Here is a 26967-nt window from a genome sequence, read left to right on the forward strand (position 1 = left end):
TGCAATCATCCAAGTTCTATTTTCTTCTTCTAGCCATCCTAGTTACAATTATGTACATTTTTAATTAAAGGGCCGTAATTGCTAAATTTGAAATGGCATATTTTTTAGATAAACTCCTGAGCAAAAATTCTTCAGTTTATGTCACATTTTGATTGTGGAAATCAATTACTGTGACGTACGATAGCAAAAAAATAAAATAAAATCAAAATCAAAAATAAAAATCAAAAAACGAATTTGATTGGCATCTAGACCTGACTGAACATATATTTTCCCTGACACAGAGTACAACCACAATTGAGATTTTTCTTAGTCACACACGACCATGAATGTCAGTGATCATAACAACAGTCAGTATTATGCGCATAGCCGTCCGTCTCAATCTTTAGAAAGACATCAGTCCATTAAGGCAATTTGCAATTTATTTCTCTACCCTGTTGACTGTAAACATGTTTCAAATTCCTTTCATTCGTTTCACACTGCAGTCTTCACATCCTACCTCTCAGCGGGAGACTGAACTTAAGGTGTTCGGACAATTGTCTGAGTTCCCCTGATTTCTTGACATGCTCGACTAATCATTGAAATAATAAGGACTTCAGACGGACTGGAATTTAATTTAAAGTGAACACTTGCGATCAGTTCTCTCCCTGGAATAAAATTATTAGATCATTAGAACTTCAGAACATCAGCAGAGCTAATTGCTCATTTATTGCTTTTGACAGTCGCCTAAAAAAAATTTAGCTTTTTTTTTATTAGTTCAAATGTGTCTTTAATGTATTATTTAAGTCCTTTTGAAAATGGCACATTGTATTCTAATCACTGAACATTTCCTTGCGTTCCCCGATTATTGATATTTTTAGCGACACCGTTTCATCATAGACAATTTGAGAAAGAAAAAGAGAATAGCTTTAACAGATTGACCTAAATTATTGGTTTGTACATAAGCAGATTTTCTGCATTACACGGTGCCGTGCCAAGAAGATAATGAGGCCTGTTGTGTTGAAAAATACATTTTATTTCAGGGGATTCATCCTTTTTAGTTCCAACACTACCAACGCTATTCTACCATCTTAAAATATGTAGACATTTTTAGCCTGTCAAGTATGCAGTTCGTCATAGATTCTGCGATCATTTCAGCGATACTAGAATCACCCTTACCTTTGAATTCCAATGTGCCCTAAATGTGGATTCCGTTCCATGGTTGAAAAAAAAGCAGCATCTGTCATCTATATTGGCACAAGATTCCCCATTAATACAGACCTGCAAAACAGTGTTTACTGCTGTAATGTGCATGCCACACCAATAGTTGGCAATGTAGCTGCGCACTTCCGTTAATAGTCAATTCCCGTCGATGACTATGCCCACCTTTTGCCGAGTGCTTCCGTATATTCTGCAAATGGTGTGAAGCCTCGCAAAAATACATGGGATGAGAGGGACCGTCTATACTCACCCCGATTAATGTTTGTAAATGTGCTTCAGTACGTGTATTTTCTCAAGGCTTTGAGTAATTGTCCAATGTGCATTTGCCAAAAGGTGGCCATTGTCATCGACGGGAAGTGACGATCAACGGAAGGGCCATGCAGCTCTGTTGCTTTGTAAAGAAACACTATGCACGTGTGCACCAAGTGCTTGTTCTCCTGGAATTATAGGCATAGGCATGGATTGGGTGTGTTTGAATTGTATGCATTCCACCTGCTGTTTTGCATGCGCCTTTTCCTAACACCTACTTCATTGATATTGCCATTTGCCCACCCAGCGGCATAAATGATTAATTCAGTATATAGTAGCAGGCCAAAAGGGCCTATATTGGTACAGACAACTCTTATCAGGGGACAGGTGTGGTAGTTGATGCTTACTCATTGCGCCGAGGCTTAGCAAGTAACATAAGACAGTGGTCCCCGACCATTTTTGTGCCACGGACGGGTTCATGCTTTTTTGCGGATCGGCAATTCCCCAATAGGGTGCGATGAGCAGATGTGGGCGCGTCGATGAATTTTGAGCGTCCGTCATTTGTCAATCAGCAACAGTTGGGACACCCTTCCGCCATCGTCAATCTGTCAATATTTCAACCGCATTCAAATCATCATCAATCTGCCGTTTGTTGATTGCTCAGCAAAATGAGCGTCCGTCAAGGTTTCCGTCATTCAAAGTGGCCATGCGCCAATGCTCCGTCATTTGTCAATATGTCAGTAAAATGTGATGTCCAACATTGACTGATTGCCAAATTTATTGATAGACGGTTACATTTTGGACGGTTACATTTTGTACAAAAATGTAAAATTTTTGTACATTTTGTACAAAAATGTAACCGGCAATGCTTGGTTCATCAATTTTTCGAAGTTTCCTGTCAATCAGCAATCGTCAACAAAATGGGTCACTGATGGGTCCGTCAACAAAAATCGTGATCACGATCACAACTAAATTGTTTTTAAATTGACAGTCTTAAAGCATCTGTACTGAAAGTAGTGCTGTCAAAGTTAAAGCATTAACTCATTAATTAATCCCCCCAAAATATCACAATAACTCATTCACTGCCATTGACGTCTATAGACGTCAAAAATTCATTTGAACTATCTCTATTAGTTTAAATTTGTTTTCCACTTTTGTCAACAAGTGGGAAAACCTAGAATTTTTTTATTGTACATTTAGAACTGATATAAAAATTTTGATTAATCGTGAGTTAACTAGTGAAGTCATGCGATTAATAACAATTTTTTTTTAATTTTTTTTTAATTTATTTGCCTGACACCCCTAATTTTTAATGATCTTTTCTTTTCTTTTTTATCGCGTCAGGCGATTAAACATGTCAATTGTAATTAATCACATGGCTTCAATAATTAACGCAACACAAATGTTATATCTGTTCTAAATGTACAATAAAAACAATTGTTTTTAGGTTTTCATACTCTTATTAACAAAAGTGGAAAAAGTGGAAAATTAATAGAAATATTTCAAATGAATTTTGTACGTCTACAGCCGTCAATGGCAGTGAATGAGTTAATCAAGTAATTAATGCAGATTAATCACACTATTCATTTTGACCACAGATTATTCTTCACTTTGACAGCGGATGGCTACATTAAAAGGTAGGCAGGTAAAGGTAGCACAAGTTGTGTTTGAGCACTAAACATAACTACATGCAATAAAATAAAGCATTTAATAAATGTTTGTGTATGACATTCAGAATATTTGCTCATGTCAAAATGTTGGGGTCATTTTTTTTCCATTTAAAATTATCCAAGTAATTAACTGATAAGAAAAAGAGGAGGATGAGCGTGTGCAGTGGATCAAAAAATGTTGAAGACGTCCTCATAACATTAAATGTATAAAGAATCAACACATAACAGGTGCTCTTCAAATTTGCCGGGAAAAAATGTTGATAAAAAAAAGGCCTTTTCCAATAAAGCGATTAATCGTGATTAATCAAAATTCTAAAATGTGATTAATCTGATTTAAACATTTGATCATTTGACTAAGGTTACTAGAGAGGATTAAACAAATGTTTTCAACATATAAAGTATTTTTTTTAAATAAGAAAGACGATGAACAGAAAAAAATAACACATTTCACTCCACACTACAACAAATGTAGAACAACATATAAAGTAATAACACAGTGACCACCACTAGTACTAAACTACAAAAAAATTACCATTCCGTAATAATGATTACACCGTGTTTAAAACCATTGTTATTTGCAAATGGGCATCACCAAAAGACGACATGATTGATTGCAGCTTTGATGTGGTGCTGCATGGCTAGTTAGTATTAGCATAAATGCTAATGCTACATGGGCAGGCTGGGCAAAGTCCGCTGACATTTTCATGCTTTGCACATCGTCACTTGAGTGCTACTTGTTCAAATGATTCAACAGAATTGTTTTTGAGAACATACATACGGCTTCAAAACGGCACCGGAACTTCTCATGTCATTTTATCTTGTCATCAGATCTCTTGGCAAAATAGTGTCATCTTCGGAATATAAGTCATGACTGCCAATTAGCTGGACGTAGAACTGCACGTCTAGTCATTGGTTACTTCTTAAAATTACTTTACGCTTACTTCTTCAACTTAAAAAATGTTGACTCTGATTCGCTCTGTCTGACACATTCATGATTGACTGAACAAAGTAATGTGAGCTCTACTTGATTTTGAAAAGATTCAGAAATGACAATGGAATTGAATCGCTTGAGGATTTACTGTAACACTTATGTGTCTAAAACCAAACTGTACAAGTGTATTAAATTCATATGACAGCTCGCAACCGAGTGAGTGTACAGTACTTTGTAATAGTCAATGGCTACATTTATCAAATGAATGACAAGCAAATGGTGGGTATAACATCCGAAGTTGGCTCTCAGCGAGGTGCTGCTAAAAGTAGACTGACACTCTTTGGCGAGAGTGAAAGGGTTCACATCTTGAGGAGTGTTTTGTTGCTGGTCTTATCTCCATTGAAGTAGGTTATCTCTCCATCAGAGGAGTCACACGTGGCAGATACAGTATGTGTTGTAAGAAGCACTTACAGTACTGTACAGTATCTCTTTTGTTAACTCATTCACTGCCATTGACGGCTATAGACGTCAAAAATTCATTTGAACTATTTATTTTAGTCTAACTTTTTTTTTTCACTTTTGTTAACAAGAGTATGAAAACCTAGGGGGGAAAATTATTGTACATTTAGAACAGATATAAAATTTGTGATTATTCGTGAGTTAAGTCATGCAATTAATTACAATTAAAAATGTAACGCCCCTAATTTTTAATAATCTTTTTTTTTTGTATCGCGTCAGGTGATTACATTGTTTTTAATTGTAATTAATTGCATGACTTCAATAGTTAAGTCATGAATAATTAACATTTGTATATCTGTTCAAAATGTACAATATTTGTTTTCTAGGTTTTTATATTCTTGTTAACAAAAGTGGGAACTTTTAACTAATAGAAATAGTTCAAATTAATTTTGGACGTCTATAGCCGTCAATGGCAGTGAATGAGTTAATCAGCGTCTGATTGAAAATGGGTCATGGCATGGGTGAACTGCCAAAAGACTTTTCTGACAAGCCCCTTGGTTGGATCTGGACTAAATATTCTGGATGTGGGTGTTACTGTTGCCGTCCCAGTGTTTCCTCCATCCACTTTGAGTATATTCAGCCTCCTCAAGCCTCATTGCCATGTTTGGGAAACGTAGGCCTATATAAGACATACAAACACAGATAATCATAAAAAGCCATATGGCAATGACAGCTGCTAGCTTTGAAGATGAGGTCTGTAGTTTCAACTTCTCAGAACGTCATGACTAACTGAACTGTTCTTGGACGTTAGTTAGCTTGGTATTCGAGTCATGTTCACAAGTTTACAATATTTTTTGTAAGGGCAGAGGCTAACATTTCTTTAGGCTTGTTGGTCACGCCAACTTGCACACACCAATAATGCTTGTTCGTATTCATTAATCAATCCTTCTCAAATACGGGAGTTTTTTTTTTTTTTTAGTGGAAGTCAACCTCAAGCATTTCTTGACAATAATATGTTATATGTGACCTTACTAGTCTAAACATGACATTCTGATTAATATGAGTTATGAAGCAAAATCCAGCCATTTTATCCATCTTCGGGGACGGCCATTTTGCCACTTGCTGTCTACTGAAGATGACATCACAGTTGCTCAGGGCTCAGGCAACAACCAATCAGAGCTCACCTGTTATTTGAATCTGCACTGTGATTGGTTGTTACCTGAGACCTGAGCAACATTAATGTCATCTTCAGTCAAAATGGCTGCCCCTAAAATGGATATAACGGCTGGATTTTGCTTCATAACTCATATTCCACAAATTTTATATTAATCAGAATGTCATGTTTAGACTAGTGAGGTCACATATAACATTATTATAAAACTGAAAATGGAGGTTGACTTCCCCTTTAACCGTACAAGTATAAAATGTAGTTGTGCATCCACTACAGTAGGTGGCAGTATTTTCTTTTTCCTCTGGGTGTGGGCATACCAAAACAATAATTGAGAAGCATTAAACACTAGGGGTGGGAATCTTTGAATGTCGATTCAGATTTTTGGGTGTGCGATTCGATTCGGAATCGATTTTCGGTTAAGAATGAATTTTTATTCAAAAATGATTTGTTTGACAATGACTTTTGCTTCAATTTATAGATGTGCAAAGAATCGTAAGGATCTTACTCCAGTCTGACTCGCTAATGCTAATTAGCGCGCTACTCGCGGCACTTTTATCACTCAAAAGAACGGCTCCACGCTGCAAAAAAACAACTTTTATTGGAATAACTTCATTGTGACTTTTTCTTTCTACTTTCTAATGTGGCTACAACTTAACAGTACAACATGAACAGCGCTCCCAATAAAGGCACACACAAACAAAGGCAAGACAGTATAAAAAAATAATTTAAATAAAATCGATTTTAGGACTTTTTTTTGGCACCCCCCTATTAAATACACTGCAGTAAATACAATTCCAATTCCAATTTGAAAATGATCAATTTGTATCGCGATCAAAGTGAGGTCAAATGATCAAGGCTTCATTTTAACAGTTGAATGTTTTAAACTATCTGTTGTATTGAGCAGAACAATTCTGCCCGGACGAGTTGATTTAGCAGTGGTCTATATGAATTTAGTTGAAGTTCCCATTGCTGCCATTGTACCTCAATTGAAAAATAGGCACAAATAATGTACAATATCTAATGTACTGCTAACAAGTAGTACTTCAATATCAAATGTATTACTAGTGGTTGGCCATATATATAGCGTTCTACTAATTTCAGCAGTCAAATGAACCAAGTTATGCTTCTACTCGACTGCTTTTGTTGTTTCAGATCAGATTACTGATTTTTGCTAGTTAAATTTTGTCTGAAGAATCTCAAAAAGCAAAAGAAGCACAACACAGAAATGTAGCACACTTTACACCAGAACCGAGTGGCGTTTAGCTTTTAACCTTAGCAAATGAATTGGCAAAGCAAGCCACATAACATTTCAGCTCCACTGCTCATATAAAAGCGCACAGCATGCGTGTTAAGAGGAAAGGTGTGGTTGTGTGTGTGTGTGTGTCTGCGTGCACATGTGTGTGTGTGGTGGGTGTTGATTATAGTGGAAGGGTTGAGGGGGATGCAGGTGAACAGCTTGCGCGGGCCAACAACTCCGCGGGCCAGTCTCGCGCATCACTTGACAGCCATACCCGATGAAGGCCTACGCACAAGTGAACTTGTTAAGCAAATGAGTGAACAAGCTGGGGGGTTGGGGTGGAGGGGGGTGGGGGTGGGTATTTTGTAGAACGGGCTCTGACTGTCTGCAAACATTGCTGTCTGTCTGTCAGTCTCAAATGTTTTGATACTTTCTGCGGATCTGTCTTTTTCTCAAACAGCTCTCAGGATCCCGCTCTTGCTCAACCTATTTCTCATTTGCTCATTCTCATCTTGACAGAGTCCTTTTGAGAGAACAGGATCCGATTTAAAGATTATGACAAATTGCTCTCCTTGTAAATGATGCACATTTGTCCGAAAAGAGAGAGAGAGAAAAACAACTACAGAGTAGTAGTATTATGTAGTATGAGCGAGACAATCCTAGCTGACTTCTTTTCAGAGCACATACTGTATAGAGCAGTAGTGGGCAAACTCGCTCCTCGAGGGCCGGAGTCCTGCAGGTTTTGGATGTTTCCCTGTTCCAACGCAGCTGATTCCAATCAACAGGATCGTTATCGGGCTTATGCAGATCTTGCTGATGAGCTGATCATATATCAGCTGCGTCGAGGACCGAGTGTGCCCACCCCTGGTATAGAGGCAACCTTTCGCACACACATTCTGATTGAGAACCAAACCCGCGCTGCTTGCACTTAAGTCAGGTAGTGAACCACTACACCATCAGTGAAAGTACGTTTACACTGGAGCAAGGAGTGTCAACTCATTTTTTTTCAATTATACAAACGGTACACAACAAATGTTAAGATAACTACACTAGTTTGTATTACTATTGAGTTATTCCTTACAGAGAGACTTGGTAAAAAAAAAAAAAAGTTCCAAAAACGAAATACTTGAAATATTACAGTTATTAAAAGTAAACACCATTTTGGTACAGGTTTTAGCAAGAAACAAGAAGTCGATGCACATGACTTGTTTAAATGGGCCAATTAGAAACGTGTAGTGGGCCGTATATGGCCCCGAAGCCTTGAGTCTGAACTTGTGCAACAGGAGAAACCAAAAATTTGCATTGAATTAATTACATGGAATATGTTTACATGTGACTGAAAAAGACAGACCATTTGTGAAAGAAAGGCAAAAGAACCTCTGAAGACACAAATATGGATTGCGTTAGCTTTCATGCAAAAGTCATATTAAAGATGTTTTGTGGATTTTGTCCCTTTTTTACTCGCCACTACCACCTCTGGCTCAAAGCGTAACTGCAGCCTCTGTATTATGCTCGCTTATGGTGCACGAGGGAGTACGTGAGGTCAAATAAACGTTTTTTTTTCTTTAATTTTTTCAGTTTTCTTGAAATCTGAGATTTTGGAGTCGTTTTCGGATGCGGATACTAACCACACTAATGCAAAATGTATACAACTAAAAACTTAAAAAGGAATGAATTGATGGCATACAACCACCTTAAAATAATGTATGAAGCCCATCAGGAAATGTTACCATATGACATGCAAATCACATTTTTTTTTAAAGGGAAAATTTGTATAAATTAAGAAGAATCAATATTTTTTCCAAACCTAAACACAGATCAAAACAAAAAGAACGATATATTTCAATTCAAGGTGTCAGTTTGTGGAACAATCTGGATTGTAAAACCAAATCATCTCAGTATATTTGGATTTTTTTTTAAAAGTATAAAAGCACAATTACTAATTTTTGTACTCATCTGGGCATTGGTGGAGGATGCAAATTTTTTTTAAACTCCACAATGCATCTTTAAAAAAAAAAAAGAAAAAGAAAAAAACGTAATGTTGGATACAAAACGTAAAGACATCTTGGCATTAAAAGTTTGTTGAATATTTTTTTCTTAGAAACAATTATTACCATTTGAATGATAATCATTAACAATTCAAATACTCGTATCAGTAAAATTAATTGATTTCAGTGGTGCATGTCTTTAATTCTACTGATCAAATTATATGACAATAACCCACACACATAAAGAAACACACTTTGTTCATGTTACCAATTATTTTCAGTACGTATTGATTTTGAACATCAAATGATCACCCCCTCATTGCCCTTGGTACCTCAACCCCCATTCCATTTTTTGCTTCTTAGCCACACCTCCCCTTCACTACCACGTTTCACTCTTCACAAAGACACAGACTCATAGACATAACTAGCCCCCTACCCCCTCCCCTTGGGGGGTATTTCAGGATTCCAGCATGTTGTGTTTAGTCCTAATAGTATCAGGAAGTTAGCGAGGTTGGTGACCGGCCAGTCGTACACTATTTGGACCATTAGCAGCTGATGCCCCTTTTGCAAGTTCCTCAACATGGAACATCATGTCAAGGTAAGCTGAATGACAAAGCTGGACTTAAAAAAAAAAAGTCAACTGAAGAAGGCTGAGAAACCTACAGCTCGGAAGTGTTTTTGCTCAGTCAGTTAAACCTGTTTCAAGAATTTGAGAATCAGCTGTTGTTCATCCTTTTGTGTCTTCTAATGCTGTGTACCTTCGCATGCACAGATCTTACAGGTCAGTTTTTGACAACATCTAACGATCACTTGTCCCAACTTGACCATTGTTCCCAGCCCATATCTTGTCCTCCATAAATAAAGAATAAATAAATAAAGAATAATCTTGCTCATGTAACATCAACACTAGCAGCAAAATCAATAAACGTGTTAAGAACAGTATAGCACTCCTAAACGTCATTTTATTGAATCACAGTATCACACTGCTGCTGGACCCCACAAAGCATGCTGGGGAACATTGCTACAGACCCCCCCCAACATGCGACAGTATGATATAATGTGCACAACAGGATCAGACTTGACAGCTGCAAGGTTGTAGAAATATTGTGAATGGCCATTGCAAGCTTATAAGCCCAACATGGCAAGAAACACAAGTTGTTTTTATGTTATCTGTTTTGTGCTCTGGTATACGAACCCTGAGTGTTAAATATGACAATTTTTTAATTGTTACAGCAATTGATAGAAATGAAAATACCTCACAATGATCATTGCAGATGAACCCCACTTTGCACATACCATACTGAGCTATTGAGATATATTTTTGTGCCTTAAATTTCTAGATCAACGATCCACTATGGACATCATTTTCAACACTTCTATGCCTGACACCTCAAGCATTGATGGCTATTATTCAGCCGTGCAGGGGGGGATTAATTCAGTCTCTGTCCGACAGAATCTTTTGGTATGTGGTCCCAATGGCAGCAGGTTGAGAAGCCACAGTCTACGCCGTCTTTAGGCCTATTACTCTCACCTCACAGCTCACTCATAAAGAGAGCTTTGAACAGTCTGTTTTTGGTGGGATCCGGTGGGCTTTTTGTCCCACAATGGTTGAGTGGATTCAGTCGTTGCAGACAGACATGTTGGCAAAATTCAGCATCGATTGAAGAGTGAAGATTACGTGTGCCGCTTTGAATAACTGAGGCGTGATTACTCAGCGTGAAATAATACGTGTGTATGTCTTTTTTTTCTCGTTGTTTGTGTTCCACCAAATGATTGGAAGCACAAGGGAGGTTTACGGAGAAGTTATTTAAATGTAGTCAGAATAATTTGATGGAAAACATGATTGAACATGATAAGGTGCTTGATTGGCAGGAGAATCTGAAAGTTCAGTCACAATTCTTTTATTTTTATTATCCTTATTATTATTAATCAGGTGCGAATGGGGAGCTATTCCTACAGAGGTCATAATCTAAAGTACAAAATATGTGCACAACCTATAATAAGTGACCATTCCTGCTAAATCCTAATCATGGGCAGACTGTGACCCAGGTGCCATATGCAAACTTATTTGATTTGTTCCCCTTGGTTTGTTTGGACAGATGTCTCAATGTGACCCGGAAAAATACCTTTTCCGACCTGTCAATGAGCTTCCCAATGAAACGCATTCATGTTATGAAGCCAAACATATTACGCAATGTTTGGCTTCAGAGAGGCACGTGCTCGCTCAAAATGATGCATGGGGCTCAGGTGTGATCTTTCAACCTTCCTCCTGTCCCGTCACGTTGCTGGCCTTGGATTTGATTCCAGTGTTGGAACTTTGTTGACAGACTTTGAGTAGTATTGACTGACTTGGTTGGTGAACATTGACATCGACTTTAGATTGTAGTTTATCACAAGTGTTGTAATATTTTCAACTTTACTTAAATACTGTATATCCAGTTTATTTTTTTGTGTTTGCAGCCAGAATCTTTACACTTAAGTAAATAAATGCAAGTTGGTATAATATTGTCGTTATTTGATAGGATGGGGGGGGGGGGGGGGTCACGTCCAATATCATCTTTAGGGCAACTATACAATTTTCAGCTCAGCGTGTGAGAACATCCATGCCTATATAGTGGGGATGCTTTGCTGATGTCAACGTAACTCTTTCCATGTTGACTTTATGATGTCCCGAAGCAGGGACAGCAAAGTGACAGATGTGTTTCAAAAAAGTAAACATTGACTCAAAAGCGACCTTGAAAATAGAGGAAAGTCGCTAGAACTAGGGAGTGAAAAAGGCAAGGCCATGTGTGGTCTTACATAAAGCCCAGATGGTCCCCAAAAAAAAAGCATGTGACAGAGACATCGAGTCAGTGACTGTTGTCTGACTGACTACACAGCTCACAGGAGCCAACACCATAGGCCACAACACCTGGGTGGAGACATCAGGGTCACTTAAATAAGAGAACATGTCATGAGAAACTCACATTTTGAGGTTGGCCCAGGGGGGTCCAGCGAATAAGCAAAGTGTATCCTTTCCTGATTTGTGTTGGCTCTTAGCCTGGAGGAAAACATCATTTTGTTTTAACACCGATAGATTTCACATCCAATTGTAAACATTTCACAATGCTTCCAGTTCATAGCATCTGTTTGGTGAAATTAATTGATTGTATTTATGTGATGCTGCAGATACAGTACATTACATGTTGAGCTTGAATGCTTTAATTTCATTCCAGACATCTTAGATAATGAGTAAACATCTAGAATAGATCATAGGTCTCACTGCAGGTCCTTGAGGGCCGCAGTCCTGGCTGCATGTTTTAGAGCGTTCCCTCCTCTAACGCACCTGACTCAAATGATCAGGAATAGGGTCGTTATCAGGTTTCTGCATAGATTGTTGATTTAGCTTCCGTGTATGGGTAAAAAATAAAAACAAAAACATAACTCTCGTTTGAAGTATTACTTTACAAATTGATAAATGGTGACTTTGTTGTAAACCCAACTTTTTTTTTCTTTTTATGGGGTGAGTCGGGATCGAACGCACACCCTCCATTTAGCAGCACATAACTTTACCAGTGAGCTACTGGGCCGCTGACATAGCTCAGGACGGATTTGAATGCTTAGGAAGTGAGTGATGTAAATTTGTAAGCTTCCCATTGTTGATTTGTATTTTGAATTTTGCCTGAGCTAACATATCGGCCTATGCGTTTATGCATCTGTGTGTGTGTGTATCTTGTGAAGGCACACACCTGGTTGCTGATAGCCAAGTACATTATGCATCGCTTGCAATAAAAAAAAACACACACAGCTGCTCTGTCTCTGGCATTTCCTGTCTTTCCAAAATCAACTTCAGACAGAGTCCACGTAATATGTGAACCGCTGCGAGAGCACATCCACACCGCTGTGATGGGTCTAATTCTGAGCAATCGCCTCACCAACACTTGTTTGTTCTGCTCCCTGTGTGTTCCACCTGCTCTAAGATCAGGGGATGCTGAAAACAGGCTTTTTGTTTTACTTTTCTGATGCGCAAGCACAGCCAGTCTCAAAAGACTTTGAGAAAATGCCTGCTGTTTACTTTTTGAAGTTGTTGCTGTTTCGCTGTCCAGCTGATTGTCTCTTTCCCTCATTACTCCTCTCAGTTCAGCTACAGCACCAACAAGCAATATTGTAGAGTTTGCTGCAATGGATGTCGTTTTTCTGGATTCTTTCTTTTCTTTCTTTTTACTGATTAAAAGTTGTCTTGCTATCCATTTGCTCCTGATGAGTCATCCGTATTTCAATGAGGAGACAGTGTTAAAGTGCCTTACCTAGTGGTAGAAAGGTATGGAGGACCAAAAAAAAAGGCACTACAGGAGTGAATGGCCTTTTACCTTTGGCTGCAAAATGTATATACATTATTCACTCGGTTGCCAAAATTTGTTGTAGACGGTTGAACGGCAACGCTCGAAGCTTGTGGCAGTCAAAAGCTTACTGTTGAATTTGACACTTCCACAATGTCTTCTTCATCCTGCTTTATCGCCTTTCTGTATCTTTCAACACCTTTCTCTACCACCCTTACTTTGTGAAAGATATTCATTTAATTCATATTTTTAGAGGATGAGAATGTTCAAGCTGAGAATCTTACTTAACCCCATCCCGCATCATGCTACAGTCAGGGTTGGGGAATCCAGGTCCAGAGAGTAAAAACCCTGAAATTGTTGGCCTGTAGTTACAGGTGCGTCTACGTGTCCGTCTGGACACCATATGCAGGATACTCCTGCATTGTCACAGTTTGATGACGTATGCGCCAATTCGCGTGACCGCGCGCGAACCGTCATTCTGTCAACAACAATGGCGGATAGCCGTGTCGTAGTTAGCTTGCTCATCCTTTTGCAGCAAAATATTTTGCTTCTTTATTCCCACGTTTAACACGCGGTGTTGTACTTGAATCACCCGCCATTGTCACTTCCCCTGTGTTCGTCTTTTTCATGTTGTTTCGATACATGCAAAGCCATGTTTGTTCTGTAGATTGCAATAAAGTTAGGAAAAAAAAGTGTTTGTCTTCTTCGCTGATTCTTCTTCTACGCTTTCCGTTAACTCCCTGTGGCTGTCCAACAGCGCCACTCCAGACTTGGCATATACATTACAGCCATTACACGTCCTCAGCGTCTTCTTTTGGACACACGCAAGTCCTGAAATGCTTCCGTGTGTACGAGATTTGTTTGAGGAAACGAACCCGGCTTTGCTTCCGTCTGAACGGGGCTTCATTCATGAACAAATGAGAAACAAAGTGATCTGGAAAAAGGCTTTTCCAAGACAAACAAACCACAGTCAGAGACAATGAAACTGGGAACTGAGGCAAACATTTTGTGTAGTGATTAGCCAATCAAAATTACTCCAAGAGTGCAATGTCGACTCATCTAGGAGATCGCAAAAGAGAGCTCAAAAAGCAATCCAAAGAACTGCAGGTCTAACTAGCCTCAGATCAAGTCAGTGCTCATGACTCAGTCATATATTATACCCGGTACACTTTTTTTTGTAAATGGCATCTTTAGGGGAGAGAGAGGAGAGAGAGAGAAATAAAATTGTCTAGACACATCTTGATGATCCAGGTGACTTTTGGAGAAATATTCTGTAGACTTATGATGTCATGAGGCAAAGGTTTGACGTTTGCAGTTTCCGGCATCCAGCATAAAAAAAATGATGCAGCACACCATGCCAACAGTCAAAAATGGCAGCAGCAAGGTCGGTAATTGGGGGCTGCTACTTTAGGACCTAAAGGAAATGCTGTGCTTAATGGGACAAAAAATTCTGCTGTTGACCAGAAAATCCTGCAGGCAAATGTCCAGCTATCAGTCTGGGCCCTTATACTTGAGCATTCTTGCCAAGAGGCTCCTGGGTTACGCAACAGGGCAATGACCTTGAAACATAATAGCAAGTCTACCTCCGAATGGCTAAAGAACAAAATGAAGGTTATGGAGTGGGCAAGTCCAGACTTAAATCCAATTGATATGCTGTAGTTCTTGCGAGAAAATGCTCCAAATTTGACTGCAAAACAGTGAAGAAGAGTGGGCCAAAATTCCTCCACGGGAATACAAAAGACTCATCATCAACATCACAAAAGCTCGATTTCAGTTATTGCTGAGTCCAGGGGGCTAAATATGGCAAAGAAATCAGGAAGTGGGCAAATACTTTTACACGGCACGATAGCTGAGGACACAGAACAGGTCAGGAGTGAGAGTGAGCGACCATCTGATGGCAACAGATGGAGGGAGGAGAAAGAAAAGGCCAGAGGAAGCTTGAAATCGGGACGACAAGACCAAATGCTTATGGGCTCCTCTTAAAACGCTAATTTCACTTTAGATCCTGTCTGCTCCACGGCATTCCCCTCATGCTAAACTTGCAAATGGAGGTATTTTCCATATGAGATCTATTGCCCTTAGCACCTGGATGTGAGGAAAGGGAGGGAGAAGACATAACATTGATGTTTGTTGATTACACTGATTAGATGTTAAGCAATGGAATGATACCTTTAAGAAAACAAGAACCAGTGTATAATTTTTAAGTTATTTGGATTATTCACTTTTTTAAACATTTAAATTGGATATTAAAGGTTGTATGACTATATTCTATACACAGTGTTTCCACACATTCTGATTCTAGAAGTCTGCTAGCCGGCTCTAAAAGTTGTATGATGAGTTGCGCGATGTGAAAGAAGACTGTGCTACGTAATGAGGCCATTACCAAGAGACGCACACACACAACAGAGTTTTCATCAACAAAACAGACAACTATAGCTATATCCTATTAGGCCAGGGGTCGGCAAATTCGGATTTGGGGGGCCGGAGTCCTGCAGGTTTTGGATGTTTAGATTCTCCAACACAGCTGATATATGATCAGCTCATCAGCAAGCTCGGCATAAGCCGATAATGTTGATTGGAATCAGCTACTTTGGAGCAGGGAAACATCCAAAACCTGCAGGACTCCAGCCCCAGAGGACCGAGTTTGCCCACTACTGCTCTGAGAAGAAGTCAGCTAGGATTCTCTCGCTCATACTACTTGGTCTTAATCTTAGGCCAAATGACCAACTGTCCTCAACTTTTCTTACCTTCTCCTCTGTCACAAATTTGTTCATCATTTCGATTATGTTGTTTTGTATCCGTGGGCTGGTATAGGGTGCATATAGGATATAGGATTGTTTTTGTAATCCTCGTCAGTTCTGGCGTCTTTATGCATGAGGTTCCCATCAATCAAACTAAATGTAACCATTGTTAATTAATTTATGTTTTTAATGTCTTAATGATAAAATAACCCAATATGAAAAAATAGCTACTATGACAAAAATCAAATACAAATTAAGGCTGGGTGATATGACAAAATTCTGGATGATTACATTTTTTATCGATTTTAATCCAATAAACCCAACAAGCATTTATTTAAAGATTTTATTTATTCAAAAATAATTTCTTTGCAAAATGTCGAGACAACAGTAATGTTTTATTGTAAACTTAACATTCATAGTTTATGCTTAAATGCCCACAAATAATTTGTTATAGCTACTGTAAAGACATCTTGTAAACCACGTACCCAGCATTCTGCCACTTGTGCAAAATTACAACTTACAATAACATTTGGATGTAGCAGAACATAAGAACAACAGCTTTTAATAATCCAGGAAAAGATAAAAGTGTACCTCGATTTCATGATTTAGCAAATTTTCAACAATTCGATTTTTAAAATGACGATTAATTGAATTATTTTTACATTATTTTTATTGCCCAGTCCTAATACAAATTATATTGCAACTAAATATATATCATTATATGGCATATAGAGTGGGGTAAAAACGGTCATTTATGTTGGAAAACCCTCTGATGTTGCTGAATTTAAGCAATTCATTCAATTATGGTGGGCCAAATATATCTCCACAGAGATTTATTTACTTTAAGATTCACTTTGAATGAGTTGGTGACATCGTTTCATTGACAACATAGGAAGAGAAACTACTGTAAATTCATCTGTTTCATTTGAATTTGCTGTAAAATTGTAATGACCTGTTATATTTCATGGAAACCAAATGTTTTTTGGGGTGTTTTTTTAAATTTTATTTTGGGGGTGGTGGTGATTTTGCTAACAAAAAACCACAAAACAACCAAAAATGAGAATGTGACGTCTCAGACTGCCATGAAATGGGTGTGAAATCTCTGGTTGAATACAGAATATTCCTGTTGGTCAGCATGATGCTCTCCTGGCACATAAATTGATTTTGTTTTACATGCACAGGAAAAAAAAAAGTATTTTGTACTCGCTGCAATGGCAACATGCGAAGCACATCGATCGGCTGCCAAATGAGATGACCTTGACTGTGTCTTTGTTGCAGAATGGAGCAGTTCCAGGTGAGCCGGTGAAGAAGGATGAAAACTCCCGGAGAGGGAACTGGGGGAACCAAATTGAGTTTGTCCTCACGAGTGTGGGTTACGCTGTGGGCCTGGGCAATGTTTGGAGGTTTCCCTACCTCTGCTACAGAAATGGAGGAGGTTCGTATTTCATCACAGAGAACCAACCATGCTGCATGCATTGCTGTATACTAAACATTTCACTGAACACGTGCAATGATCAATTTATATATAAAAAAAAAAAACGTATGAAGAGTACGAACAAATACTTTTGCTTTACATTTTTGTTTTGTTTCTTTTGCTCAGTCACGCGCACACGTTTTTAGCTCAGTATAATTGGATGAAATTGAATTAGGAACCCGTCATTTGGATGTAAATTATGCATTTACAGGTCCGCTTAGCAATATTTTTTGACATGACGCCTGTATCAAATGTAATTTTTTAGTTCACTGGAGCATGAGTCGTGTTAGTTCCCACAAAACAAACAAGATTATGTGAAAAAATAATGTGTGCTTTTTTTTTTAACCAGGGATTTGATGAAGAAAGCTAAGCACACATAGATTCAGATATTGAGGGCACACTTTGCGTTCACCTGGCTATTCGGCTTACCTCTCAGTTGTAATTAAGGTATAAATTCAGCTCAGCTGTGTTTGGACATGCAGTCTTGTCTTTGTTAGGGCAGAGTAGACACAGGTGACGCGTCCTGTGTGTTGCTTACAACAGTTTGCCAGTTTTGTCAAGTCATCCGTTTTTTAAACCTCAATTCCACTGAAGTTGGGACATTGTGTAAAACCTCAATAATAACGGAATACAATGATTTGTATATTCTCCTTTTCAGTCATTTGATGTGAGTGAATTTGCAATGACAATGGTTCCAACTTGAGTTGTCATCACAGGGGTGGGTGGAGTCCGACTGACAGCAACAATATATACTATAGAGCGGTGTTTCTCAACCTTTTTTAAGCCACGGCACACTTTTTTTATTGAAAAAATCTCAAGGCACACCAACCATAGAAAATGTAAAAAAAATAATAATAATCATATATATATATCAATTTTTAACTCTTATATTATACCTATTGTATATCATTGAGCAATAAGTTCACATAACTCGGAAAAGCACAAATAATATCTTAAAATCAAAAGTGCAAATATTCTTACAGGTGCATTAGGTTTCCACTTGATATCTCTGAAAAACATACTTTTGTACACTTTCAATTAAGAGAATATTGTAATATATCTTCATTTTATAATTCTACACATTTTTAGACATGGTTAATGATTGATTTACGTCAGAAAACTGCCCAACTCTAGGCTTAAAATGCATCACAATTTCACATACAAATGTTATATCACTGCTTACTGTTTCTCACCTTAATTGGTTCGGTGCTCCCGACAGACCTCGACTCCATCGCCTCGTGTAAGTGTGATTTGCCGAGACTGCATATTTCTTTCAACACTTTGCATGTGTTTAGCACTCGTGAAACGCTTGTCGAAGAAAGGCTTTATAGTTCACCACCGCTTTCGTGCAGAAGGTCCGAATATTGGTTTGCACGGTCATTTAATTTGCCGTGATTCCATCCATCCATTTTCTAAACCTTTTATCCTCACGAGGGTCCGACCTTTTAGGTGGTAAACGCTTCGCATTTTCTCTGCTGTCAATGTTAACAAATTCACTAGCATAAATGTCAATGTTTGCTAGAGTCTAAAACAGGATATGACGTGTAGCTTTCTTTTTCGTGAGTTCAGCTTTGACGTGAAGGCTTTCGTCTACCGCCGGCGGAGCCATTTCGGGCAAAATAACACAAAACTGAAGTGAATCGTGCATTTTACAAATGTATTTGTTGCGGGAAAATTTCTGAGTGTGCGTTATTCTTGAGAAATTATGGTAGTCTGGGTTTTTTAATCAAAATTGTGTTCGTTTTGTATTTTTTAATCTTCTCTGTGCATTTGAAGTAATTCCTCCCCCTCCATCTCTTAATGTAAGTTTTGTTCTGTGTTGGCACAATAGATCTAGAATTCTCTCGGGCACGCAATCTTCTTTCCTTTACAAGACTGTGTTGACTGAATCGTGTCTGTCCTGCCTCCTCCTCCAGGTGCCTTCATGCTACCGTACTTTATCATGCTGGTGTTCTGTGGCATTCCACTCTTCTTCCTTGAGTTGTCCTTCGGGCAGTTTGCCAGCCAGGGCTGTCTGGGAGTCTGGAAAATTAGTCCAATGTTTAAAGGTTTGTGTGTTTGACACTCGTGTTGTACCTCTGGATCTGAGATGCGCTCGGAGAGCTAACAATTAGGTTCCGGTCATAGCAAGTGTTGAATTGTGCAAAGTGTTATTATTGCATTATGTTGTGTCTGAATTGAAATGATGAAGTGGACTCCTGCTATTCACAGTGTATGGGGACCGGGCTGGCCCGCGAATGTGAAAATCCGCATATAATTGACACTCACATCTCATGACCGGTTACTTTGTAGATTCTCACTGAAGGCATCAAAACTATGCATGAACTGATGTGGATTTATGAACTTAAAAAAAAAAAAGGTGAAATAACTGAAAACAAGTTTTATATGATAGATTCTTCAAAATAGCCACCCTTTGCTCAGTTTTTTTTTGTATACTCTTGTCATACTTCTCCTTAAAGACGGTTGAAAAACCCTTTCAGGTGACTGACTACCTTTTGAAGCTCATCGAGAGTGCAAAAAAGTCATCAGAGAAAAGGGTGGCTATTTATTTATGTATTATTTTATTATTTTCACCTTTTTTTGTTAAGTACATAATTCCAAATGTGTTCGTTAGTTGTCATAGTTTTGATACCTTCAGTGAGAATCTACAATGTACGTAGTCATGAAAATAAAGCAGATGTATTGAATGAGGTGTGTCCAAACGTTTGGCGTGTATATTATATATATATATATTTTTATATATTTTTTGAAATATTGCAAAAAAAATTGCAAAAAATCTGCAAATATGAAAATCTGCGTGGGGGTCCACTGAATACTCCACTAACTTCAGCAATTTTTAATTTGAAAAAGTTAAGGCCAGAGGTAAGGATATGGGTATGTTATTTGCCTAATATTCGTTAAAAAAGAAGAAGAAAAGGAACAAATTAAAGCTCGAACCCCTACCTCTTTCCAAATGTATTCTAAAATGTGTTTTCTAATGCAGGGCATTGCTTTTAAGTTGAAATCTGGATTCATTTTTTGAACAACCATTGGGTGAAAGTGAATGAAACAAACTCCTGGAAAAGTAAAATATGTGTTTTCAAAGCGTAAAAACAACCTCCCACAGTTTGTCAAAGTATGTCAAAAATCGGATTGGTGGAAGGGAAACGTGATGGCTCAACTGCATGATGTGGCAAAGTCCAAAGTTACGTTGACCCAACTGTCCACAGTTGCATGTGAAAAACACAAATGTAATTTAAACTGCACTTTTCTTCAACAGGAAACTAGTAAAAAAAAAAAAGAAGTATGAATCCAATACATACAGTTGGAGGCACAAAACTGATGGATCCATTCTGATTGATGATTTTTAGCATCATAATCATGTCCCATATATTATACGCGTTTAATGCTGTCATTCTAACCGGATTTTGGCACCAACTTATCCTCTCTTCTTTCCTGCAGGCGTGGGCTATGGCATGATGGTGGTGTCCACCTATATTGGGATCTATTACAATGTGGTTATTTGCATTGCCTTCTACTACTTTTTCACATCCATGACAAACGTATTGCCATGGACGTACTGCAACAACCCTTGGAATACGCCGGACTGCAGCAGCGTGGTGCCCCAAAGCAACGGCAGCATCGCTAACGTCACGCGCAGTGTGGTGGACGGGGTCAGTGAGATCGTCAACCGCACCAAGAGAACCAGCCCCAGCGAGGAATACTGGAAGTAAGTCTCAGGAGAACATTGTGGTGGGGAGCGGTTAACACATCTGCAGCACACTAAGGAGTTCTGGGTTTGAATCACGGTTCGAATGTTGTGCATGCATATGTATACATAGAGTTTGTGGAAAAGGATGCAATTGGAATTGAGTTGTGCAATTCCCTGAATCGAACACGGGTTCAATGCGCTCAAGGTCCAACATGCACCTGTTAGATAAGGTCGGCTCACACGTGCTTCACTTCAGCGGACTTGTTTCCAATAATTGGACTCGATTCCTGGAAATGCAACGGCTTTTCCACTATTTCGAACAGCCTGATGAGAGACGTGCAGGACTTTCCCCATTTATCTGATGAAAGGTGCTACTTATTTGAGACAGTTTTTGAATAAAAATGGACTTCTCTGCAATGTTGTTTGCTTGCTATGGTGAAAATAACCGACATGATACACATTGACTGCAAGAATCAAACATTTTATTCTCAAGACTGATTTTGCTAAAAATTTGGATTCTACCACGTAGCTCTACCGCTGATGTTGACTGATTCAGTTTGCTGTCTATATGGTAAAGTGATGAATAGGCTGCTCCTTATAAATTGTGTGCTGGTGTCTTGGGGTAAAATGCAGGAAAAACTATTATTATTGTCACAACGAATTAATGTAATGTGACGTTAATTAATTGCGCCAACCTTAATTGATTCCCTTCTGTCAAGTGTAACTACTGGCATTTTAATTATCCATTCATTAATTATTCATAAATATTTAGATTACGTTATTTACATTGTGGTTTTCTTGGCACAGGCTGCAAAATCAATTCCACCAGAATTCAGTATTTTCTAATCTAGCAGTTACTTAGTTAAACTAGTAATGGAAGTAGTACCTAGTTTGGAAATGAGATAAAATGACATCAGCACATCTTCAACCAATGATTTCCAATCCTAAACACAAATTAAGTTTGTTGTGAATATGGAAACATTTGTGTCTGTTCCAAAATTGGCCCGATGGGTGAGAGTAAATAATATATAATGAGTATTTAATGAATGACTTAATTTAATATATGTCTGGTGGGCTCTCTGTGTGGAATATTTTCTGACCACACGTGTGGTTGGGTATACCACATTCCAAAAACAAGACTGTTGCCATCCGGCGTCTCAGGAGAGGAAAGCAGTGCACCTTTAACACTGTGTATAGTGGAGATGGGGTGCTGTTGACCTCGACTTGGGACGTCGTGAATCGGTGGGGAGAATACTTCGAAGACCTCCTCAATTCCACCAACACGCCTTCCTTTGAGGAAGCAGGGTCTGGGGACTCTGAGGTGGGCCCCCCTATCTCTGGGGTCGAAGTCACTGAAGTGGTTGGAAAGCTTCTCGGTGGCAGGGCCTCGGGGGTGGATGAGGTTCGCCCGGAGTTCCTAAAGGCTCTGGATGTGGTGGGGCTGTCGTGGTTGACACGTCTCTACAACATCGCGTGGACATCAGGGACAGTGCCTCTGGATTGGCAGACCGGGGTGGTGGTTCCTCTTTTTAAGAAGGGGGACCGGAGGGTGTGTTCCAACTGTAGAGGGATCACACTCCTCAGCCTCCCAGGTAAGGTCTATTCGGGGGTGCTGCAGAGGAGGATCCGTCGGGAAGTTGAATCTCGGATTCAGGAGGAGCAGTGTGGTTTTCGTCCCGGCCGTGGAACAGTGGACCAGCTCTACACCCTCAGCAGGATCCTTGAGGGTGCGTGGGAGTTCGCCCAACCAGTCCACATGTGTTTTGTGGACTTGGAGAAGGCGTTTGACCGTGTCCCTCGGGGAGTCCTGTGGGGGGTGCTTCGGGAGTATGGGGTACCGGGCCCCCTGATACGGGCTATTCGGTCCCTGTACGACCGATGTCAGAGTTTGGTCCGCATTGCCGGCAGTAAGTCGAATTCGTTTCCTGTGAGGGTCGGACTCCGCCAAGGTTGCCCTTTGTCACCGATTCTGTTCGTAATTTTTATGGACAGAATTTCTAGGCGCAGCCGGAGTGTCGAGGGGGTCCGGTTTGGTGGCCTCAACATTGCATCTCTGCTTTTTGCAGATGATGTGGTGCTGCTGGCTTCTTCAAGCCGTGATCTCCAGCTCTCGCTGGAGCGGTTTGCAGCCGAGTGTGAAGCGGTTGGGATGAGGATCAGCACCTCCAAATCCGAGACCATGGTCCTCAGTCGGAAAAGGGTGGAGTGCTCTCTGTGGGTCGGGGATGAGGTCCTGCCCCAAATGGAGGAGTTCAAGTATCTTGGGGTCTTGTTCACGAGTGAGGGTAGGTTAGAGCGGGAGATCGACAGACGGATCAGTGCAGCGTCTGCAGTGATGCAGACGCTGTATCGGTCCGTTGTGGTGAAGAAGGAGCTGAGCCGAAAGGCAAAGCTCTCGATTTACCGGTCGATCTACGTTCCTGTCCTCACCTATGGTCACGAGCTGTGGGTCGTGACCGAAAGAACGAGATCCCGGATACAAGCGGCCGAAATGAGTTTCCTCCGCAGGGTAGCCGGGCTCTCCCTTAGAGATAGGGTGAGAAGCTCGGTCATTCGGGAGGGACTCAGCGTCGAGCCGCTACTCCTCCACGTTGAGAGGAACCAGTTGAGGTGGCTGGGGCATCTGGTTCGGATGCCTCCTGGGCGCCTCCCTAGGGAGGTGTTCCGGGCATGTCCTACCGGCAGGAGGCCCCGGGGACGACCCAGGACACGCTGGAGAGACTACGTCTCACGGCTGGCCTGGGAACGCCTTGGGATCCCATCGGAGGAGCTGGCTGAAGTGGCTAGGGAGAGGGAAGTCTGGGCTTCCCTGCTAAAGCTGCTGCTCCCGCGACCCGACCCCGGATAAGCGGAATTGAAGACGGAACGGAACGGAAGACTGTTGGGCTTATTGAAGACTCGAACCAGGGGTCAACGATCAAGTTAACTATTTCTTGCAATAATTATGCAAGGCTATTTACAGTTCACGTTTTTTTTAATTCTTCTACAACGTTCCTAGAAATTCATAATGTCCTATCACTGATGAACAGCCCCGCGTTGGTGACCATAGCATGAATGTGAGTGTTATGACCCACCTGCAACCATGAACATGATAATGACTCAAAACGAATGAATGTATATAGCAGGTTCCGGGAAAGACAGAGAAAAAAAACGTTTGTGTTCTTGTTCATTCTTGTATCGAGATTTTGATGTTCATTTGTTGAAATAGCAACTTCGTTCCCTAACAAGTTATTCTTGTACCGTTACATGTTTTAAGTTTTACCTTTGGTCTTATGCGTCTCTGGTACGTCCGTACTGACAGTGCTATTTTAAACACAGAATACTAATATGAACCAAATGGGAAAATGACCTTTGTTAAGCCCACAAAAAAAATAAAATCTACACAAAACAAACAACTGTAAATCAAATGTATTCCATTGTTATGCAAATGTTTGCTGCTGCTGCTGCTTTGAAAAAAAAGTAGATACACAAATCAATCAAGCTCACTCAGCAGTTTAGAAGACAGAAACACAGTCAGTAAAAATAAAAACATAGATGTCTTTACTTTTATGTAAAAAAGAAAGAAAAAGAAAAGTGAATGTGTTTATTTCAGACACTACGTGTTGGACATCTCTGATGACATTGGGAACGTTGGAGAAGTTCGCCTTCCCATCCTGGGCTGCCTGGCTGTGTCCTGGGTAGTCGTCTTCCTCTGCCTCATCAGGGGTGTCAAATCCTCTGGAAAGGTCAGTCAAACGTTTGCGGTCACAGGTCCAAATTGGATCAAACAAGCGACAGTACATTTCCTCTATGCTGTTTTATTGAAGTCATGAAGTGGTTGTGTACATGTATTCATTTGCAGGTGGTGTACTTCACAGCCACATTCCCGTATGTTGTTTTGACCATCCTGTTCATTCGTGGGATTACCCTGGATGGAGCCATCAATGGCATCATGTATTACTTGACTCCTCAGTGGCAGAAAGTCCTCGATGCAAAGGTATTTTCTTCAATTATACATTCCATTTGTATATATACACCATTAGTTTGATGACACAGGTTTGAGGTTTCGTTATAGGTTTTGATGTTGCTGCTGAAGAAGGAATCATGTCAGTTTTGTGTTTCTATCATGGCTGATACACTGTGTTTGAGAATGTCTTTAAGTTAAATGTGATTTTTAATACTGGAAATGATTCATTGTTATCAAAACATCTATTGTTGAATATAGCTTAATTGTTTTATTATGTACGGTATGTATACAATTCCCTTCTTTGGACCAGCTGACATTTTGGAAGTGATTTTGGAAACATGCCATCTTCAGTGAAAAATTGTTTGGGGTCAGAAATTAATCATAAGTAGTAATGATTAGTACTTTAACAAAATTAAAGGAAGCATGCATTGTTCTTATCAAACCAGATCGCTACATTAGTATGCTTGTCTATCAACAGACATGAATTATACAACTTCTGCCTGAAAGAAAAATGCATCCATACATCCATGAATACATAAAGATGTCTTCATCCACAAACTTTCATTTATTGTCATCAATTTGTTGTTGTTTTTCTAGGTGTGGGGAGATGCTGCATCGCAGATTTTCTACTCTCTCGGATGTGCTTGGGGTGGCCTTATTACCATGGCTTCTTACAACAAGTTCCACAACAATTGTTTCAGGTGATTTGAATATTACTAATAGTAATAATAAAAAATAATTTTAAAAATCTTCATGTACACTCCATAAGGTCCACTTGCACTAATACTTAATGATACTTAATAATAATAATAATAATAATGATATATATAATTGATATTTTTTTATATACTTTTTTTTTTAAAGCTACTTTAAAATAGTTTCTTTAACAAAAATGTTAATGCTGCATTCTGGTTAAAACAGAAATGTTGTATTATTGTCATTCTAGTTTACAATGAATTGGAAGTACAACATAATAGAGGTGTTTATAATTCTGTATTGTACTTGGGTCAACTTATTTGGCCACATTTGAAGATGGAAATATACATTAAACCACAACAATAAAAATAAGCTAATTGTTAAATCTGTATCAAACAGTGTCATTCAAACTGAAGCGTTATTATGTCCAATGACTACACTAAAGAATGCGTGCAGTATGTGATAAACGAATAAGAGCGTGAAAAAGCTATTTGTGTTACATGTCATGTCTCATGTTGTGCAATTAATTCTGTCTTGATGTGTTGGAGTGGTAAAAAGTGTTTCTGCCTTGTGAGTGTGAATATACTCTTCCAAGTTATGATCGCACTGAGCTCCACACAGCAGGGTCTTATTATTTGCAATAGTCTGTGACGCTAGATAGGCACAAAATGATGAGGAGGCAAAAAGAAAAAACAAATTGAGGGAGGGAAAGTAAAGCTACTCGAGCCTTGAGTCAACTGGTGAGAGGGACAGGAATATGTGGCATTCCCTTAACGAAGGCCATACAGCCAGGAGCAAACTTGAAGGTGATTTGTTATTTTAGGTGGTGGGAGGAGAAGTTCTGATGAGGTAAGACAGGAGGAGCATGACAGATTATTGGGTTTTCTCTACTTGTGTCAAGTAACAGTACTGGACATCAAGGGAGTGGAAATGGAATGAAAAGAGAGGCAATAAGGAAACAAAAGGACATCATTTACTCTCCTGAGCTCGTCCCTGAGCTTGCTGGCGGAGCGAGGGCACCAGGGAGAGAGAAGGCGGGAACTGACTTGTAGCAATCTGTGCACAAAGCTGCACTTTAGGCTAATCTACTTCTGAGGCATCATCCCAGTGGATTTAGTCTTCCCACTGCTGCAACCTCACAAATTGGCACATATCAATTGGAACAGGTGTAAAGTAGGACAAGATTCTTGCGTAATAT

General features: G+C 39.5%; 1 protein-coding gene across 4 annotated transcripts in view; it reads left to right on the plus strand.

Annotated features, from left to right (window-relative positions):
• Positions 1-26967, plus strand: part of slc6a9 (solute carrier family 6 member 9) — a 76206-nt gene that overhangs the window by 34710 nt on the left and 14529 nt on the right. For all 4 annotated transcript variants that reach the window (XM_086095966.1, XM_086095957.1, XM_086095950.1 and 1 more), the window contains 6 exons: positions 17241-17397; positions 19353-19484; positions 20878-21145; positions 24720-24852; positions 24969-25103; positions 25671-25774. In XM_086095966.1, coding sequence (XP_085952092.1) covers positions 17241-17397; positions 19353-19484; positions 20878-21145; positions 24720-24852; positions 24969-25103; positions 25671-25774 — 929 coding nt within the window. The remainder of the gene's footprint in view (positions 1-17240; positions 17398-19352; positions 19485-20877; positions 21146-24719; positions 24853-24968; positions 25104-25670; positions 25775-26967) is intronic.

The sequence above is a fragment of the Leptonotus elevatus genome, chromosome 1 (assembly GCF_054856555.1).
Source record: "Leptonotus elevatus isolate MCC_2025b chromosome 1, RoL_Lele_1.0, whole genome shotgun sequence".
NCBI classification, from domain to species: Eukaryota; Metazoa; Chordata; class Actinopteri; order Syngnathiformes; family Syngnathidae; genus Leptonotus; species Leptonotus elevatus.